Genomic DNA, 20,694 nt, shown 5'->3' with positions numbered 1-20,694 from the left:
GAAGTGGATGCAAGTATAGACTTCACATAATGCATAATTATGAATTCATTCAAATTAAAGTTTGTCACAGTGTGACTTCATATACCTGAACTGTATTTATTCTTTATTTTTAGATTGAAATGGAGCTTGATTAATAGACGAACTGTAAATTTTATGACAGTCTTTTTAAGATGTTGAATCAAAGTATCTGAAAACCACTATATTGGCATTATTATTTCATGCATTTTCAAATTATTTTATCTACCTTGTGTTTCAGAACTGTTCAGAAAACTTGATTTAAACTTCAGTGCTTTCAGGTTTGGAATACTAGAAAATCTAGAATACTATTCTGAGTTACTAAACTCTTAAACAAAATAAAAATGATTGTTCATTTTAGTCATTGTAGGGTATCTGAAGCCAACCACATAATATTTAGGAAAGAAATACCAGTTCTGAGGAATCTTTGTATTCCCTAGGTCTAGTCTTTTTAAATTGCCATGCCAGAAAGATGAAGAAGAAGTTTGAGGATGGGGGGAATGTGAGAAATAAAATTGCTATAATAATTCTTGTTTTCTCTTCCAAGGGAAAAATACCAACTGGAATGCTTAATGTATATGTAATGTAATGCAGTACAATACTTACAATATAATACAATTAATACAAGAGTGATGCCTCTCTCTTTGTTCCTTTGATTGTCTTTTAGTTTGTCTTTTTCTAAGTAATAAGTAGCTTATCTGGTTTTGTCTTTACAGTTTGGTCTGTTTTTTTTATTTGACAGGTGGCAATTTGTACCATACTAATGTCTCGCTCTTTGGAGAACCTACCGAGTTTGAGTATTTGCGAAAAGTGCTTTTTGAGTATATGATGGGTCGTGAGACTAAGGTATAAGTCATGTCTGGTGATTTGGCATGTGGTTTAATTTAAAAGGAAATATGTCCCATTTTTAATACACATATTGATGTTATATGTTTACTATTAGCAGACCATACATGCTGATAGTAGGCAATAGGTAATTGTGTTATTGCTCTTTGTTTGCAAAAGTGAATTGGCAGATCTTGCTTATATTTGTTACATTTATAAAATATTAATTTAGAAAATACTGGTGGATGATGCTAAAAAATAAAAATCAAAATTTCATTAACTTAATACTTTGTGAAGCATGTGACTACTTTTTTGACTTCAAATCTTAAAGGTAGGAGAATAGATGGAGACTATTTCATGGAGACGTGAGGATAGTGTGGCTAGTATTGGAAATGGTCCTAATTAAGAATGACTATGCAGGAATATTTAGAAATATTTTACTTTAGTCACTGTAAGAAAGTTACTCTTGCACATATGGAATATTGACCGTTTAAAAATAACCACACTGTGTAAGTAACAATGCTTGGTTAATTTGTTTTCTAGAATGTTAAATTTATTATAAGGTCCTTGAGTATAGAGTCTTGTCTTACTGTTATTTGTATCCCCAGCAGTGTTTTTAAAAGAGCCTTATATCAGACATTTTGTAAATATATCTTTAATTGAATTGATTGCATTTAGGGAAATTCATGAGCCTTTTCTCAAAGTTTTTCATTTGAAGCAATTTCTGTTTCTGATATTGTTTCAACTTTTTACCTTCATGACCTTTTACATTGTCCTTATATGTTGGCTGAGAATGGGATAATGAGTTTTCTAAGAAATTATCAGTGTTTTAATTTATGGGTCTGTGGGGATTACTGAGTGCTAAACCTGTTCAGGAATTGATTTGGTAAATATATTTAAGACCTAAAAATTAGGACATAAGAAAATCTCTTAAGAATGTTATGGGGACTTCCCTGGTGGCGCAGTGGTTAAGAATCCGCCTGCCAATGCAAGGGACATGGGTTTGATCCCTGGTCCGGGAAGATCCCACATGCCGTGGAGCAACTAAGCCCGTGCGCCACAACTACTGAGCCTGTGCTGTAGAGCCCACGAGCCACAACTGCTGAGCCCATGTGCCCCAACTACCGAAGCCCACGTGCCTAGAGCCCATGCTCCGCAGCAAGAGAAGCCACCACAGTGAGAAGCCTGTGCACCACAACAGAGTAGCCCCCACTTGCCGCAGCTAGAGAGAAGCCTGCACGCAGCAACAAAGACCCAACACAGCCAAATAAATAAATAAATAAATAAATAAAATTTATTTTTTTTAAAAAAAGGATGTTATGAATCGTAGATTCAGCTAAACACCAGGAGCTATAGGGCTAGAAGTCGTTTGAATCCTTGACACTATAGAAGTCTAACTTCACTGTATCAGATAGTTCAAATTAAAGTAATATCTAGTGTGATCCTGAACATGAATCATAGGTGGGATATATTAATTCACAGTAATTCAGTACCTTTTTTTCTTAAGGACTTTTTTTTTTTTTTAATTCAGAGGATAGCTAAAACTCATTTTCTCCTTATCTTTAAAAAACAAAGCCAATGAAATGTAACTTTCTCTTACTATGCCCTGATTGGATAGCAGCCTGTATTTGAGGTGGGGTAGATAGTTTAAAGTTACCTTGTTATTGCAGGGAAGGGGGAAAAGCATTTCTTTATGAAAAATAGCCTCTCAGGAACTTCAGCTACTCTGGTTTATTCGTTGAGTCTAAAGCTATCATCCCTGAGTTGTTGCTAAATAAATTATTTAGTCTTTTCTCGATCTGCAAAATGAAGAGAGTGTGACTGCCTCAGCCTGTGTCTTCTGGATGTTGTGAGCCTGTGTGGTGGGGTGAGATCCCTACAGAGTTTGAGTCCTGGGGAAAGGCCCAGCCCAGCATGAGATACGTTCTGGGGTGGCACCAGTTCAGCCAGGTCTCAGGGCTCTGCATTTCCTCCTAGGCTGTGACTTGGGAGACAGCTAGAAGGGACGCTCTTGAGGCACGGGCAGCCCCAGCTAACACATGGCTGGGAATCTGTATTGAGGCGGCTTTCTCTGATCTTTATCTTCAGCATTCAGTGTGCTTTTCTGGTTACCAAGACTGAGTAGTCTTTTATTCTGCCATCACATTTTATAAGTCAATATTGAAAATTGGCAGTAGATATTCAGTTTAATTTACTTCATGTTTATTGAGCACTTACTATATGTGGTCCTTTGTTTATCACCATGATGGATAAGGAGATGAAAATTGACACCATCCCTAACTTTAAAGTGTTTACCATATAGTGAGAAAGTGGAGCTGTTTACTAAGCACAGTATGGTGCAGACTGTAGCACAGTGTCCTCATGTTTACTTGTGGGAAGGTCAAGGACATCATGGAGAAGGAGATGTATATACAGGCCTTTACGAGGGGGCATAGATTTTGATAGATGAGCTCAGACAGGAGGAAAGCCCAGACAGAAAGTCCAAGACAGGAAATTGAGTGTGGGCTTTGGAATGACAAGTAGTCTGCTCCAACTAAAATACCAGCTCTATGAGGTGGAAGTGACTCTGCTTAGGGCTGCAGGGTGTGGAGGGCCTGGAGTGTTCTCAGAGTTTTACCTGTAGGTTGTTGGCGGGTAACCCTGAAAATTTTTGAGCAGGGGTTGACAAAATCAGAGCTATTTTTAGACATTTCTTTTGTTGATTTGCCTAATTTCCATACATTCACAAAGAATTTGAAATGGAGACCAGGTTGTGGTTTTAGAACAAGCTGGAGTATATTGTGGCCTTTGTGATTTGATCACCATCTGCCGTTGTTTCTTGTCCAGTAGGATCTGTATGTCATCCCACCTGTCTTTCTTCATCTGCTTTTGTACACAGTGTTCCCTATTTGGTGAGGCAGATGATTTTTTTAAGACCACATATGTGATACACATTCTTGTAGTACGAAGTTAAGTAAACTCCCCTTCTTTCTTCTGTCCTTGCACTTTCTTTTTGTTGGGTTTTGAACCTCCATGCTATTTTTGATGCTTAAATTCAGCCTGTTCTCCTTTTCAATAGAAAGTGTTTCTCATTCTATCCTTTATTGACTCCTTTCCCTAAAGAAAACACAGCAAGAGAGGCCACTTCTAAACCAGGTGGCTCATTTGAACTTTTCCTTACTTCCCAGGACCTAAGGAAACTTTAGGTTTCGGTACGTAGAGTAGACAGTCTGATTTCTTTCCCAAGATTCAGCAAAGAGCCTGGGCTTTCCATTAAAGTGTTTTCTGACAAGCCAGGGAAGAGCTTTTAAGTCTTTACTAGGTAATAACTGCAAATGCTGCATCAGTGATGAGTTTAGAGGTGGGTTTCCCATTTAACATTGTCTAGAAGTGTGAAGAGGCAACTAGCCACAGTTGGTTTTATTTTTTGTTTTGTTTTTTTGTTTTTGTTTTGACAGACATGTTTGTGCATAGATGTGCACTATGCAGTTTCATAGTGAATATAAATGGGCTTTTGGGTTTCTGAACTTGTTAAGCTACTGAAATTAAAGAAATGTTCCCTATAATTGTGAATCCCTGAATTTTAGATTTTTGGTACTTCCTAAAAACAGTCTTCATAGATAGTATACCAGAAACCATTTAAAATTTCCAGAGTGCTAATAAAAAGAATATTGAAATAGTTACTACTTCATATTTCTCTTCCCATTTCATGCCACATATACACTTGGTTTCTAGACTTCAGTTTAGCACAGAAGATTCTGTTCTATTTAGGCAATACAATTTAAAGGATGAGGAAGGAAGGAGGGCTGAAACTAAAATCTTGCTCTTTGTGGGGTTTGTGGTTGAGGAATAGTGTTAGTTGATCTGTTGGTTGAAATAAATATTAGAAATATGTAAAGTGCCTTGCCTAGGCTTAGCACATAATAAGAATTTTTTTAAATGTTAGTTCTTTTCCTTCCTGGAAATAATTATACTTTTTTTCTAATGATGTATGTTCCTAAAATTTTGGTTAATTCTATTATGTCATCTTTTACTCAGTGACCTTCTGCAGTCACACACTCTTCCCTGCCCTGCCATACACACACACAGTCTTGTAACTATGAACAAAGAATGTTAGAGTCAGCTTTCTGGTGAGCCTCCCATCCTCTGTAGCACTACAGTAAGTAGTACTACTACTAATCCTCAGGAGAGCACTAGTACCTGAATTTGTATGTAAGCACTGAACTTGTTATCCTACTTATTTCATAAGTGGTATCTTCTTTCCTCTCTGTCTCCCTCAAACCATGTCATCTTGATACAAAATAGGGAATTTCAACCTTTGAGGAGAATTTTCCACGAGCTTATGGGTGACAGTCTGACTTACGGTATATTTATTGAGATCTGCACAGTTTATGATCTTGTTTGCAAGCCACCATGTGTAATGTTTTGATTCATCCTGTTTTCTACCAAACAAAACATCTTGTGTTTATTTAAAATGTAATTTGTATTTCTATTAGGCTGATGTGCTGCATGTATTAAAAAATACCTATAAGCATGTTCATGTTCATGCAGTAGCCCGTGTTTATGAGATATATGATGTGATTTAGTTCAAGCTGAACTTGGGAGTCTCTAAATCTGATTGTTTAGAGCATATGTTTTGGCAATACATTACTTACTAGGTAGATTTCTACAAATAAAAAGCCTTATAAAATGAATGAGTAATAAAGTTTCATTTTAATAAGACAGAGGGCCAAGAGCATTAGAACTGTATATAGCTTCATGCTATTGTAAATACATCTTCTTAAAATAATATCAACCCAGACCTTGTGAGGGATCCTTTCAAATTGAAAATCTAGCGTTGGCTGTTATTTCCTTGACCAATACCTTCACATCATACTTCTTTGGTCGTGGCTTCCATTGAGAGCACTAAAGAATTCCACCAGCAGAACATGTCAGAATGGGGTGAGACCCATCTGCTCCACTGTCTAGTGATCGTCTCTTGTCTTTTTTGTAGACCATGGCAAAGGTTATAACCACTGTACTGAAGTTCCCGGATGATCAGACTCAGAAAATTTTGGAAAGAGAAGATGCTCGGCTCATGGTAAGCTTTAAGAATAGGCTATAGATAGAAGACAACTTTATCTCATCTGTTTACATTCTGTCTCACTTACAAAGATTTTGAGTTGGTAAGAGAAATTTAAAAGTTTTCATCTTTATTGTGTATGTAGCCTGAAAAATGAGAGTGAAACTACATTAAGAAAATTAAACTGAGGGCACATCTGAATGGATGCCCTCAAGGAAAGAACAGTCTTATTTAATAGTATGTATGAGGTTGACACCAGTATGTGCTATATGAGATTTCTGGAACTTGGGCTCTTTATGGGAAGGATGGAAAAGGCATTTGTTCTGGTATATCCAGTAATAATTTTTTAAGCCGAATTATATCATGATGTTAGGTGTTTTGTAGATTACAATTCCTTATTCTACTTCACTTGATTTCTAAATACAATAATTCTGAGTATAAGAGTTTAAGCATTTTTTTGAGCTTTTGACATATACCCTGCAAGGGAAATGTAGATAACTGAATTCTTAGAAACCTTTGTGTCAAGTCAGCTGTGACTGAAATGAAACAAACACACACTTCATAAATTATGCAAAATTCCCTTTGCCTAACTTCTTTTTGTGCTGAACCAATAATACAGTAAGAAGATCCATTCTAAGCATAGAATGAAATTTGTGCTGTTTTCCTGTCTGGCCCTTAGCTGTCGCTTTCTGCTTCCTTTTCTTGTCTTGCTAATAGCCTGTAGCTCTTCCACATCTTCCCCCCAATTTCTTTACTTATTTCATGATCCCAGTACTGCTGTTTTTTTCACTCTCCTATTTAAAGTAAACAAAGATCTACTCTTTAGTGATGGGTTAGCCCATGTCTGAGTATCTCCAGTAAGAAGGACTAAGTCAATAAGTAATTACCCTTAAGAATCCTGTCTTATCTCTACAGACTGTGTGTTTCTTACAAAAATTCTGGCTTATCTTGATCCCAAGTCTCCCTTTCTGTTGTGGTCACCAATCTGTTCTGGTTCTAACCCATGGAACTCAACCAAGAACCCACAGATGGCCTGGGTGGAGGGCTTTTACCTTCCAGGCTAAATAACCCCAGCACTTACCAGCCATCTATGAAGTTCCTCTCCTTTGACCCATTGCATGTTCTGACCTCTTTCTGGCTTCCTCTAAGGTCATCCCAGCATCCCTGACTTTTGTCCCAGTACTACATTGTATACTGTATTATTTACCTATTGTATATTTTCTGAGACAGTTGCAGTTATTTTGGTTAGCCTTTGTTTTTTTTGGTGAAGCATTTCTCCATGGTATCTAGTGGTCTGAAAAATATTGCCATACCTCTGTAGTTATTTCTGGTTATAGATATTTTTGATAAAGAAGTATGTAACTATAATGTATGCCCTTCATCAGTAGAGAGAATGTTGTTTTAAATATAGCAAAACATCCAATTCTATAATCTATAGTCCACTCAGAGTGGTTTTCCTCTTCACTGAGTAAACAACTGTGTCTTTGTGAAAATAAAAATCTCCAATGCAGTTTGAGCCCGTTGACACAATTCTGTCATTATAGTCCAGTTTAAGAAAATACTTTAAAATGATGGATGTAAATAGAAAGCTTTTATTATCTTTGTTCATTCTCCTGTAGCCTCTTTTTTATCTTGATGTTGGGATATAGCCAACCTCTCATCTTACTGTTGGGCTACATTTTGTCAGGATTTAGAATACAGTATAGACTCATCCTAAGTCACTGCTTTGGCAAATGTGGTAGGAAACATTCCCCCTCACCCCACACGCACACATACAGCCTTAGATTGGTTTGTCTTGAAGGAAACTAATCGAATTGATTACCTGTAAATAGTGAACCATCTAAAAACCTTTTAAGGTGGATGGAAAAGTTTCTTTCTTAAGTTTAATTAAAAAGAAATCTTTGAAAAACTTTACACTCTTCTTTTGTGAATAAAATGGTATTCATTCTAGATAGGGATGAAGTGGTGACTGACTTCCTGAAATAATCCTTCCTTATCCCAGAGGCTGACCTGCCCAGAAAGAAAGTCCCACTCTTTCCACTACTTTTTTTTTTTTCCCACTACTATTTTAAGCAGAGTCTCATCCATCATTATCTTTTGCTTAATGAATGAGTTCAGTTGACAGTCACCTACTTCTCTTCTGTTGGGTTGGCCAAAAAGTTTGTCTGGGTTTTTTCTGTAACATCTTACTTGTTATGGCAAATGTAGGAAAATAGAAGACATGGATGATACGATTGTTGCCCTTGTGGAACCTTTAATTTTAGGGGGAAGGGGTAGCATCCATTCATTCATACATGAATAAAAGATATGCTTAAGTAATGTAATTCAAATAATAAAAATAGATGCTTAGGAAAGATGAACTAAGTTATAGTGAGCATGAAGTGAGGGAGATCCCAAAGATGACTTATCAATTTGAGTCACCTTTTGTCAGCATAAAGAGATTTTTGGTACAGGATAGAGTGACTCATGATTGTTTCCTTATTTGATGGAAAATTAAGATTACTGTTGATTGAGAAAGTTGAAACATAAGTCACATTTGCCTTAAAATTGCTGTCATTCATAAAATAAGTGATAAGAATCACTGTCTTTGAACAAGCCTCCTAAAGAAATTACAACTTGTTTCATACCCCAATGAACTGTAGCTGATTAGAGCAAAACACTGCTAAGAATAGTGACTTCTCTTTTTCTATGGAAGTATCCAATAGAAAGATACCTATATGTGTAGAAAGCAGAGCTTTTTAGGGTTTTATTAAATAATTGTTTAAAAGCTATTTAGTCACATTAGCTTTAAATATATGTTCCAGATGGACCATTTCTGTAATTTGTTGTAACCGCAGCTACAGTTTCCCCTCTGTTAAAAATCAACAGTATTGACTATTTTGTTATTTTAGGTTTGGGGGCTACAAAGCTGGTATAAGTAAACCAAACAAACTCCGTCATATTGCAGAGCTCCCTCCCCTGTCCGTTAGTATTTGGGATGCTTGAGAGAGCATGGATTGCACTTTTTGCTGAGAGCGTGCGGCCACGTCAGCATTTACGTTATTTAGCAGGTATGAGAGGAGGAGTACTCTCTTAAAACTTTGCTTTGTGACCCTAATTATTATATGTTTGCTTTGTGGCATTGATCGAAAACTGTCCATGACTGCTGGTAAGGTTTTTTTCAGTATGTCCCCTCTTTACCATATCTCCCCTCTCCTTAGTGACTTTTATACTGTTTATTTGAAAAACCCCACTACAGAATACAACAGTTATTATTTAATAAGTGGTTTCAGAGTTTAACCTAATTTGAAGAATGCATTTCGTAGATGAGAAACCATCATCTGTCAAGTAAGAGTAAATTATAGAGCATAAGTAAAGTCTGGTTTATTTGAGGGTCACAATGTGTAGAGAAGGAATCCTAGTCCTTCATTTGACAAGTCTCAGAGCCTCTGTTTCTTCACAAAAGTATGTTGGATTCTTCTATCTCTAAGGTTCCTTTTCCTCTAAAGTATTAAATTAGTTATAAATTTTAAAGTTTTAGATTTCTTTCAAGTGGGAAAAAATTGTCTTCTATGCAGCAGGTAGAAGTTAAAGAAAGTGCACACACAAGTCTCAGAGCCTCTGTTTCTTCACAAAACTAATGTTATCTTGTTAGGATTGTTGGAGAACCAAAGTACGTATAGTGCCCGCACTGGGGCTTTGTGATCATGGTGGGGCTGGTGGTGGTGGTTCCTGAACCACATGTAGTGATGAGTAGAACGCGTCTTTCCTAGAAGGTGAGACTTGGAAAGGTAAACCAATAATGTGTGTAAGATAAACCATGAAAGACCTCACTACAACAGTCAGGTCACTTAATAGGAATGAAACCAGCTCAAAACATGTCCCATCTCCAGTTTCAGCACCTCTGAGTGCCACCACATGCAGCTTTGCTTGGTGAGAGCTAGCTCTCAACAGCTCAGCCCCTGTGTAACTTTGAGCAAACCTTTTTCATATTTCTGGCCCTTATTGGTAAAACAAGTATGTTGGACTATTCTATCTCTAAGGTTTCTTTTCCTCTAAAGTATTAAGTTAGTTGTAAATTTTAAAGTTTTAGATTTCATTCAAGTGGGAAATAATTGTCTTATATGCAGCAGGCAGAAGTTACAGGAAGTGCACATACCAAATGCACATACCTTTGTGTTCCCTAGAGCAACCTTTTCCCTCCTCTCAGTTTTTAGCTTATTGTGCCTGGTTTGTGATGGTTTAGGTAGTGTAAATGGCCAGAGTAGACTGGATGTTTGAGTTTCAGGGTGGGAGCAAGAGTGAATACGAAAGTCTTTTTTTTTTTTAATTAATTAATTAATTTTATTTATTTTTGGCTGTGTGGGGTCTTTGTTGCTGCACGCGGGCTTTCTCTGGTTTTGGTGAGCGGGGGGAGGGGCTCTACTCTTTGTTGTGGTGCGTGGGCTTCTCATTGCAGTGGCTTCTTTTGTTGTGGAGCACGAGCTCTAGGCGCACAGGCTTCAGTAGTTGCGGCATGCGGGCTTAGTCGTTGTGGCACTCGGGCTCTAGAACGCAGGCTCAGTAGTTGTGGTGCACGAGCTTAGTTGCTCCGGGGCATGTGGGATCTTCCTGGAACAGGGCTTGAACCCGTGTTCCCTGCATTGGCCGGCAGATTCTTAACCACTGCACCACCAGGGAAGTCCCAATACGGAAGTGTTTAGCTTGTCTAATTGAATAAGACTGCCCTGGAAGTACACCATCAGACTTTTTTTTTTTTTTTTTTTTTTTTTTGCGGTACGCGGGCCTCTCACCGCTGTGGCCTCTCCCGTTGTGGAGCACAGCCTCCAGACGCGCAGGCTCAGCGGCCATGGCTCACGGGCCCAGCCGCTCCGCAGCACGTGGGATCTTCCCGGACCGGAGCACGAACCCGTGTCCCCTGCATCGGCAGGCGGACTCTCAACCACTGCGCCACCAGGGAAGCCCCTTTTTTTTTTTTTTTTTTTTTTTTTTTTTTTAAAGAGAGTGTTATTGGGCTTCCCTGGTGGCGCAGTGGTTGAGAGTCCGCCTGCCGATGCAGGGGATACGGGTTCGTGCCCCGGTCTGGGAGGATCCCACATGCCGCGGAGCGGATGGGCCTGTGAGCCATGGCCGCTGAGCCTGCGCGTCCGGAGCCTGTGCTCCGCAACGGGAGGGGCCACATCAGTGAGAGGCCCGCGTACCGCAAAAAAAAAAAAAAAAAAAAAAAAAAAAGAGAGTGTTATTTATTTAGGATAATTACAGTAAGAAAGTTTATTTTAATCAGGTGCTAAATCATCTCTTGAAATTGAGAGGTTCTTTTGTTATATAGAAATCTCTTTTAAAATGTATTTCTAGGAATATACTTTTCTCTTTAGAGTGTTAGCAAACTTAATGACACGTTTAAACTGGATGGCTATTTTCTTGATGACTCCATTAAAAGAAAATTGTTCTATTCTGATGAGAAAGATTTGGCTTGTTTACATTTCTCATCCACTCTAGTCATTTTTAAAGATTGATCTTCTGTTGACTTTGTTATTGCTTTGCTTTCATGCTGATCCTTTGTGTTGTGTCAAGTTCTTGATCAGTCCTTACCCTAGACCAGTCTTGTATTTAAGTTAATGTTTCTGACTTCTCTCCTTTTGGCTGAAACTTTAAAAATCTCTTCCAGATTAATAAAATCGTCAGAACTTTTCAGCATCGTTAGGTATAAAAGTTCTCCATTCTAATTGAGGTTTACCTTTCCGTTTGTGTGGTCTCAGTAGATGCATGCAAGGTGGATTCAAGAAACAAACACACATAAAAATGATGCATAGTGAAAAACACTGCCTGTGTAAAACATATATTTGTTATCTTAAAAGTGGTTTTACCCCTTGATATTGTTAGAATTACATGATGTGTGATCATTGCGAAAAAACATTGCAAACAGCTCAGAAACATTACATAGAAGGGGAGATCTTCATGATTTTCAGCCTCCCAGCTGTCTCCACCTTGCCAAGGTCATGTTTGCTAATGGTGTGGTGAACATCCCCCAGCTTTATAATTATGTATTTATAATTATTCCTTTATCATTTAAGTATTTTATTTTATAAAAATGAGAGTATGCAACGGCTTGCTTTTTTCACTTATTTTTATATAATTCCACCTCATTACAAACTGATTTACCTTATTCTTTTGATTGGTTGATTATATGGATGTCCTACAGCTGAGTTCATCAATTTCCTACCCATGGACACTTAGATTATTTCAGTTTTTCAGTACTTAACAAGCATAGACACAGGGAGCATACATATATTTCACATGCTTTTGCCAGTTTTCCAATGGGATGTTAGCCTTATTGTGTTGTGTGTTGCAGGTATTTTCTACTTTGTCTTTTGATTTTGCTGTTCCTTACTAACTGTACATTAAATATAAAAGATAAATAAAGTGATGCTTCTGAGGTTGGTTCAGATTTTATAAACAACTGTTTTTGCTGATGCTGTTTTAAAGCAAACCAGGAAGCTAATTAATAATCTTGGTTTATGACCATGTTAAATAGGACATAGAATTTATTTAAGGAGGTTGCTATAGTAAAACTGTGTTTGCAGAAATTGGGTCCCCTTGAATAGAAACTTTGGTTTGGGTTATCATTCCTGAAACCATTCCTGATATACTGTTGATATACAAGAGTTATTCATTGATAAAATTGACATATTTTAGGAATGATGATTCAACATATAGACACACTGTATTCACATTCATCAACATTTCCCCCCAGATTTTTGGTGGTAAATTGAAATTATGTAAATCAAATTGTAATGTGTGCTTTAATGGAATTATGAAAGAAATCCTTTTATAAACCAAATAATCATGACTTAATTATGTCTGGCATATAAATATGTACTTAAAGTGTAAGTACATCTTTAATTGTGTTGTTTAAACTTTTAAATTAAAGTTCCAAGTAAAATCTCCACTACATAGTGTTATATTTACTTAGGATGGGAGGGAGCTATTACAGATTCCTTAGCCTATCCTCCCTTGATTTGGGGAGATGTGAGAAAAATTTAAGTACATTCTGTTTAATCCTTTGAAGTTCATATACACATATAATCTCTGTGTTATGTTGTCTTAAAACTAATCCAATAAGCTTTTTTTCTTCCTGGCTTTGTAGTATACTTCACCTCGCAGTGGTATCTTCTGAGTAAACCGTCAGTCTGTGCTTAGTTAGCATGTGGTGAGTGAAGAATAATATGTCTTTTGTCTTTTCTGCAAAAATGAAATGTATTGCATGATACTAACCATTATGCTGGAGTTCTTTTGCTCTTTTGTTTAATGAAAATATGATTATGCTATGGGTTAATATAGGGATTTTCTGTTAATTTTGCTTTATAGATTAATAATATATAGATTAATAATCACCACCAGTAAATGTTACATAATTCTAGGAAATTTTAGTTCTTTAAACAGTAGCTGAAAGTTTCAGAATTGGTCTTTGAAATTTTGCTAAAGAATCCAAAAAATCTTTATGTATTTTACATGCCTTTTTGTTTTTTATTTCTCAAGAATGGTCTTTGAAGTTAATAAAGATTGTGAGAGAAAAATGAAAAATCATTTTCTAGATAAAAGTGATGTATTTCACGAATCCAGAATGTAAAATATTGTAAAGCATTCTTAGAGTCAAGGCTAATCTGAAATAATGAGCACTAGTAAAATTGATTTTAAAATAAATGGCAGTTTTATTAGTTCCTGGGATCATGCAGTATAACAAAGTAGCACATTTGTCCTGAGGAGACCCTTAGGCAGCTTGCTCTAATTGAATGTGGCTGTTCCTAATTAACATATTATTACAGTGAGGGGGAGGCATCTAAACTGTTTGGACACAGTTGGCTGTCCTCGCATTTAAACACCCCTCCCATCACCTCCACATATTATCCATGCTGTTAGTGTGATTTTAGCACCCCTAAAAATTTAGGGTACATCTTTACCTCAAACTTTGCAAGAATTTTCACAAGTGACAAATAAGCTGGATCACAATCTATAGAACTTAATTATAATTAAATAAAAGGTTCTCTGATTATTAATTAACCTAGTGTTCAACTAACAGTATCAAGTTTTAAAACGTTAATATATAGCATTTTTTAACGTTTTTGCTTCAAATATCCTTTCTGCCTACATTTGAATCTCATTTTTATTTATTTATTTATTTTTTTGCATTACGCGGGCCTCTCACTGTTGTGGCCTCTCCCGTTGCGGAGCACAGGCTCCGGACGCGCAGGCTCAATGGCCATGGCTCACGGGCCCAGCCGCTCCGCGGCATGTGGGATCTTCCCAGACCGGGGCACGAACCCGTGTCCCCTGCATCGGCAGGCGGACTCTCAACCACTGCGCCACCAGGGAAGCCCCTCATTTTTATTTTTAATGTCAGTTGCCTTAGTGATTATCTAAAACTGTCATTAGTCTTGTAAATCCCAAATCTAATTCAGTAAGTCTTAACATTTACCTTTGTTTATAATATTATAAATACTGTATCATGCTTGTTATTGCATTTAAATAGTATCATTTATCACTTGAAAGGTATACTCTGTAGTACTTCCGTTGATTGTCTCCTCAACTTTTAGTTTGAAAAATTTCAAACAAGATTTGTAAAAATAGTACAATGAACATCCATATACCCTTCACCTACATTTACCAGTTATTAACATTTGCCAAATTTTCTCACTTGCTCTCACTCTTGCTTTCTCTCCATATATATTTTTCCATCTGTGACATTTGACAGTTGCTTGCAAACATGGTGCTTGCAAGCACTTGACAGTTACTTGCAAACATAAACTAAATACTTTACCAAGTATCTTTAAGAACAAGGGCCTTTTCCTACATAGTCACAATACAGTTACGACTCTCAGGAAATTTAATATTAATACAATGCTCTTATCTAATATATAGTAAATATCCACATTTCCCCATTTTTCCAAATAATGTCTGTCTCATAATTTTTAAAATTCCAGGATCCATTGAAAGATTGCACATTGCATTTTGTTGTCATGTTCTTCAGGTCTCTTTTGAACTAGAAAAGTTCTCCCAGCCTTTTTTGGGTCTCTCATGACATTGACATTGTGCAGCATTATTGAATCACGCATGAACTTCTTTTCCTGCAACAGTGCAAGCTAACGTTTGAAAGCAATAACTGACAAAGGGTTTTAAATGTCATAGGAGATCTTTTTCTTATCTTCTCTACGTTTCTAGGACTAACATGAGTGTTGAACAAGTTTTATAAATAGTAAACTCTTGGAGATAGATCATGAGTGGTGGATTATATTGTTCATTTACAAGTTGAGAAGACCTTGATACTTTCTCTAGAACTAAAATATATTTGAAAAGTTTGTCTCTATTACTTAATCTTTTTTGGTATTTTATTTTTATGCATTTTTAACCTCATACTTGATTTGACCACTGGCTTTTAGCATCTTAATTAGAGAAACCTTTTTAGGAAGGTTTAGCATCATGTTTCATAGCAGATTATGGTTTTAAAATTAAGTTTGTTAATTTCATGAGGCATACATAGCTTTTTCACACCAAAATGCTGTTATCCTCTGCCACCATGCCTGGCATCCTGGGAGAACTGCAATATGTAGAAAAATCATTACATTAGGGAAGAAGGAAGAACCTTTTGTCCTCTTAAATCCAGTCTGCATTCTTGTGAGATTCTGCCATGTCAGCACGTTTACTCCTGGCTTTCTCTAATCATGACCTGGTAGCCTTCAATATGTACTGAAAGGTTGCAGTTCCAGATTTCACTTAAAAATACTGCTTTCCAGGACTGCTGACTAAAAAGTCATTCCAAGAACAGTAATTTTTAGAAGATTCCTTTAGGATTTAATATTTAGAATATTTCTGCTTCAGTCCTCAGACCATAGAATATAATCTTGATATAATTTTACTTTAACTTGAAAAAATAAATCTCACAGAAAGTTAGCTTTAAAAGGTTTTTCTTTCTCCCTCCCTTTCTCCCTACCTTCCTTCCTCCCTCCCTTTCTCCCTACCTTCCTTCCTCCCTCCCTTTCTCCCTACCTTCCTTCCTCCCTCCCTTCCTTCCTCCTTCCCTCCCTCCCTCCCTCCTTCCTTCCTTCCTTTCTTTTTAAATTTTTATTGGAGTATAGTTGCTTTACAATGTTGTGTTAGTTTCAGGTATACAGCAAAGTGAATCAGTTACACAGATACTTATATCCCCTCTTTTTCAGATTTCCTTCCCATTTAGGTCACTACAGAGCATTGAGTAGAGTTCCCTGTGGTATACAGTAGGTTCTTGTTAGGTATCTGTTTTATACATAGTAGTATACATATGTCATTTTCTTCTTTCTTTATCCTCACCCTTTTTCTTTTCCAGTCATGGCTCCGACCTTCATCTTGAAGAAGTGGGGAGAGTGATGTTGGGCAGGCCTGGAAAACTGTGCACGTTTGCTGTTCTTAGAGAACGAAGCTGTTATTCAGGGCCCCTCATGTAGCCAGAAGACCAAGAAAAATCTGACATTGGCCACAGAAAGATTGCAGACTGCCTTTAAAATAGATTATATCAGTGGAGAAATGGTGATAGCTTTTTGTGGGGGGGGGATTCTTCCGTTTTTCTGTTGGGAAGAGTTTTGTGTTGTTTAAAAGATACTTTGAATAACTTAACCTGATTTGTGGGCTCATTTAATGTTCCTTTCTTCCATTCTTTTTGTCCCTCTTTTTAAAGAACTGCTTGCCTTTCCTATTTATTTTTAGGGTGATTTTTTTAAAAGACTTGTGCAATACATTTTGAGGTGGAACTTAGTGGATTTTTTTCCTGATATATTAGAGCATTTAATTGACTATTTTATCCAGATTGATTTGTTGAATATTTGCTAAAGACTAGTTCTTTAAGCTATGACATATGATAAATCCAAATGGCAGTACCTCATTGTTTACTTAGCTTTTGTACTTATATTTTTCAGAGGAAAAAATACTACTGTAAATTGTAAATAGTCAATACATAACTGTATCGTATGCAAATCTGTGACTGTTGGCAATGTCATCTCAGAAGAACAGATAAATAAAGTTTATTTACTATATAAATGTGCTTATTGTGTTTTTTCCTAAATTAAAATCTATTTCAAAATAGTTAAGAATTTATGTTGTATCTGGGTGAATATAATGAGGAACTATTTGTCAAGAGAGCTGAATGGCTAAGCATTTGGAATTTTTTTTTTATGCATTTAATTATTGAGTATTTTTCTAATGTGTGAATGGATGTATGGAAGGATAGGCCGTGTGTGTGTGTGTGTGTGTGTGTGTGTGTGTGTGTGTGTGTACACACATGACTACATTTATAATTCTGTTTCTATTAAGGCCCATTAAAATTTCTGTGAAAACTTTTTTTTTTTTTTTTTTTTTGCAGTACGCGGGCCTCTCACTGTTGTGGCCTCTCCCGTTGCGGAGCACAGTCTCCAGACGCGCAGGCTCAGCGGCCATGGCTCATGGGCCCAGCTGCTCCGGCATGTGGGATCTTCCTGGACTGGGGCACGAACCCATGTCCCCTGCATCAGCAGGCGGACTCTCAACCACTGCACCACCAGGGAAGCCCCTTGTGAAAACATTTTTAATTGCCTAATATTTTACCCTCAATATTCCATCATTTAACGCCATGTTCTCTACTGTTGAACATTTAGGTTGTGTGTAATTAGTCACTTTCATTCAGTACTCCATGACGGTCTTGCTATTCATATTGTAAGCACACTGGAAAGAACAATCCAGGACCAACCTGTCTTTCTCTCAACAGCCTTTGGTTGCCAAACACGGACACACTTCAGAAGACTGTGTGCCAGGTTTGTCTGGCACCCTTTCCCCAAACATTCCAAAGATGTGACGCATGGGTGAGCATTCAGAGTCAGTACACTCTTAGAACACTGTTTCAAAGCTGGGCTTCACCCATATTTGGTTAACGTGTTAAAGCTGCATTGAAATAGCTATGCCTGAAGCATACTCTCCGTGGTGGCAGTGGGGGGGCGGGTGAGGGTGCAGGCAAAGCCGCGACATTCCTTCCATCCTCCGGCCATTGTAATAATAACAATTTCCTGGTGCCTTCCTTTGGGATCCTCTTTAGTCAGGCTTTGTTTTTGTGGTTATGTTCTTCAGAAGTGTCCAAATGCCAAACATATGTGAACATATGACAGTAAACAATATGGCCATTTAAAATTTTACTCTGACGATTAAATGCAGTTAAAATGCAGCTATGGGTACATCTCTTATAATTTTCCAATTGCTTATTCCCCTGCTGCAGGAAGGCTGCTTCTTGCTTACCTCACACCCAGATTGGGCTGCCCTCCCCTTTTTTTTTTTTTTTTTTTTTTTTTTGTTTATTTTTTTTTTTTTGCGGTACGCGGGCCTCTCACTGCCGTGGTCTCTCCCGTTGCGGAGCACAGGCTCCGGATGCGCAGGCTCAGCGGCCATGGCTCACGGGCCCAGCCGCTCCGCGGCATATGGGATCCTCCCAGACCGGGGCACGAACCCGTATCCCCTGCATCGGCAGGCGGACTCTCAACCACTGCGCCACCAGGGAGGCCCTGCCCTCCCCCTTTTAAATGGGGAATGTGTAGTGTGTTTCCATGTCTGTCATTTCTCTTTCCACTACTGTATGTTGGGAGTGGGTAGGACATATCATTTGTCTTTTTCATTCCAGGTTTCCAAGAAAAGTTAATTCAGGATCCGGTGTGGCTCATGAGATCCTGGACGTTATGTCTGATGCTATGATTGGGTGAGACTTTTGGGAAGTCTTTGGGAGCATTAATTAATGTAATTTACGGGCAACCAGGAAGGAAATGAATCCTTGTGACCCAGTGAGCAGATTGTGGTAGATTGGATTGTTGTTTCCAATTCTTCTCTCCCTCCCTATATTTGGGTTATGCATCCACATACTTCGTTATCTGACTTTGAAGTACCTACTGTTGTAGTGGGTGGAAATACATTTCTCCACCAACACTGAGATTGGCTGTGTGACTTTAGTCAGTGAGTTTTGAGTGGACATGACTTTGCCACATCTGAGCAGCAGTTTTAAGAGCCCTTGCATAGTTCAGCTATTGCTGTTTTATCGCTGCCATGAGACTGAGGTAATGGGTTCTCCTTTAGCTTGGACCCTGGGATAGTGACACATTGACCAGACATGTAACAGAGTGAGAAATTATTATTATTATAAGCCACTGAGATTTGGGGATCATTTGTTACTGTAGCATAACTTAGTGAAAACTGACACATGCAAAAAATTATTATTTTTGCCGGATAAAGTGATGTCTTTAGTTTTTAGAAGTTTGACTATGTAGTGTCTTGGTGTGGATTTCTTTAGGTTTATCTTAGGGTTTGCCCAGCTTCTTGAGTCTACAGGTTTATGTCTTTTGCCAAATTTGGGAACTTATCAGCCGTTATTCCTTTCCTTTTTAAAAAATATTTATTTATTTATTTATGGCTGTGTCGGGTCTTAGTTGCGGTATGTGGGCTCTTCGTCATGGCATGCTGGCTTCTCTCTAGTTGTGACTTGCAGGCTTCTCTTTAGTTGTGGTGTGTGGGCTCTGTAGTTGTGGCACACAGGCTCAGTAGTTGTGGCATGTGGACTTAGTTGCTCCGCAGCATGTGGGATCTTAGTTCCCCCACCAGGGATTGAACCCACGTCCCCTGCATTGGAAGGCGGATTCTTAACCACTGGACCACCAGGGAAGTCCCCAGTCATTATTTCTTTGAGTATTTTTTTAGCCCTACTCTCTTTCTCCTCTCCCTGCTCTCCTTCTGGGACTCCAATGACACGTTAGATCCTTTGTTGTAGTCCCACAAGTCCCTGAGGCTCTGTTCATTTTTTTTTCTCCAGTCTAATTTCTCTCTGTTGTTCAGACTGAGTGATTTCTCTTGTTCTGTTTTCAAGTTCACTGACTCTTTTCTCTGTCCCCTCCATTCTGCTGTTGAACCTGTCCATTGAGTTTTTAATTTCAGTCATTGTATTTTTCAGTTCTAAAATTCCCACTTGGGTCTTTATGTCTTCCATTTCTTTGCAGAGATATTCTGTTTTTTTGGTGAGACCTTGTTTTCTCATTTATTTCAAGCATGTTTGTAATGCTCATTGAAGAATATGTATGCTGGCTGCTTTAAAGTCTTTGTCAGATAAAGGATGGGATAGAAATCCAGATTCTCTACTAGGCCTTCATTGACACCCAAGGTGGGGAGGGTCTCCTCATCACTGCTGGGTAGGGATGTAGAGTTAACAGTTGCCCACTAGACCTCCACTGAACCATGGGAGGGGTGGTAGGGAGGGAGACCTCTTTACCTTTGGGTGGTAGTGAAAGTCCACTCTCCCCTGGGCCTCCTCTCCCTCTACCCCAGCAGGAAAGGGGAGGGGACCTAGTTGCTGCTGGTGGGGGTGGAAGTCCAGGCTTCCCATATGGTCTCCGCTGACATCATGGGGATGGGTGGGATTGGGAGGTCTCATTGCTACCCACCAGGGATGAAAGTCCCAGCTTCCTGCTCAGCCTTCTCTGACATCACCCTGCATGAGTTTTGGGTCCTTCCTTATAGCTTGGCAGTTGTTAGAGGTCTAGGCTCCCCACTGGGCCTTTGCTGACAGGGGTGGGAGGGGGGTCACATTGTTTCTTGCTGGAGGTTTTTTTTTGGTGTGTGGCTAGAGTGGAGCCATGGTTGTCTAAAAACTTTGTGTCTTGCTAGGCTGCTCCTTTCCTGGTCCTTTGCTACCGGTTTCCAGGTAGCCAGTTTCTTCAGGTCCAAGTCTGCTGTATATGAGGCAGAGAAAGCCTCAGTAACTCATGGCATGTCACTCCTCAGGTCCCAAGCATCCTGGCCAGTCT

At 38.3% G+C, this 20,694-nt stretch overlaps 1 protein-coding gene across 2 annotated transcripts in view; it reads left to right on the top strand.

The window, feature by feature from the left end:
- Nucleotides 1-16,921, top strand: part of GOLGA4 (golgin A4) — a gene marked incomplete at its 3' end in the record, with an annotated part of 112,660 nt that extends 95,739 nt beyond the window's left edge. The window contains exons 22-25 of one of the 2 annotated variants that reach the window (XM_079712032.1): nt 758-861; nt 5,813-5,899; nt 13,008-13,070; nt 16,221-16,921. In XM_079712032.1, the coding sequence (XP_079568158.1) occupies nt 758-861; nt 5,813-5,899; nt 13,008-13,037 (221 nt within the window). Of the gene's footprint in view, nt 1-757; nt 862-5,812; nt 5,924-13,007; nt 13,071-16,220 lie in introns of those variants that run through there. The other variant, XM_079712033.1, reaches the window with a different exon arrangement.
- Nucleotides 16,922-20,694: the final 3,773 nt, after the last annotated feature.

The sequence above is a fragment of the Hyperoodon ampullatus genome, assembly GCF_949752795.1.
Source record: "Hyperoodon ampullatus genome assembly, chromosome: 10".
Taxonomy (NCBI): domain Eukaryota; kingdom Metazoa; phylum Chordata; class Mammalia; order Artiodactyla; family Ziphiidae; genus Hyperoodon; species Hyperoodon ampullatus.
The sequence above is the reverse complement of the archived record's forward strand: the minus strand, read 5'-3'. Positions and strand labels throughout refer to the sequence as shown.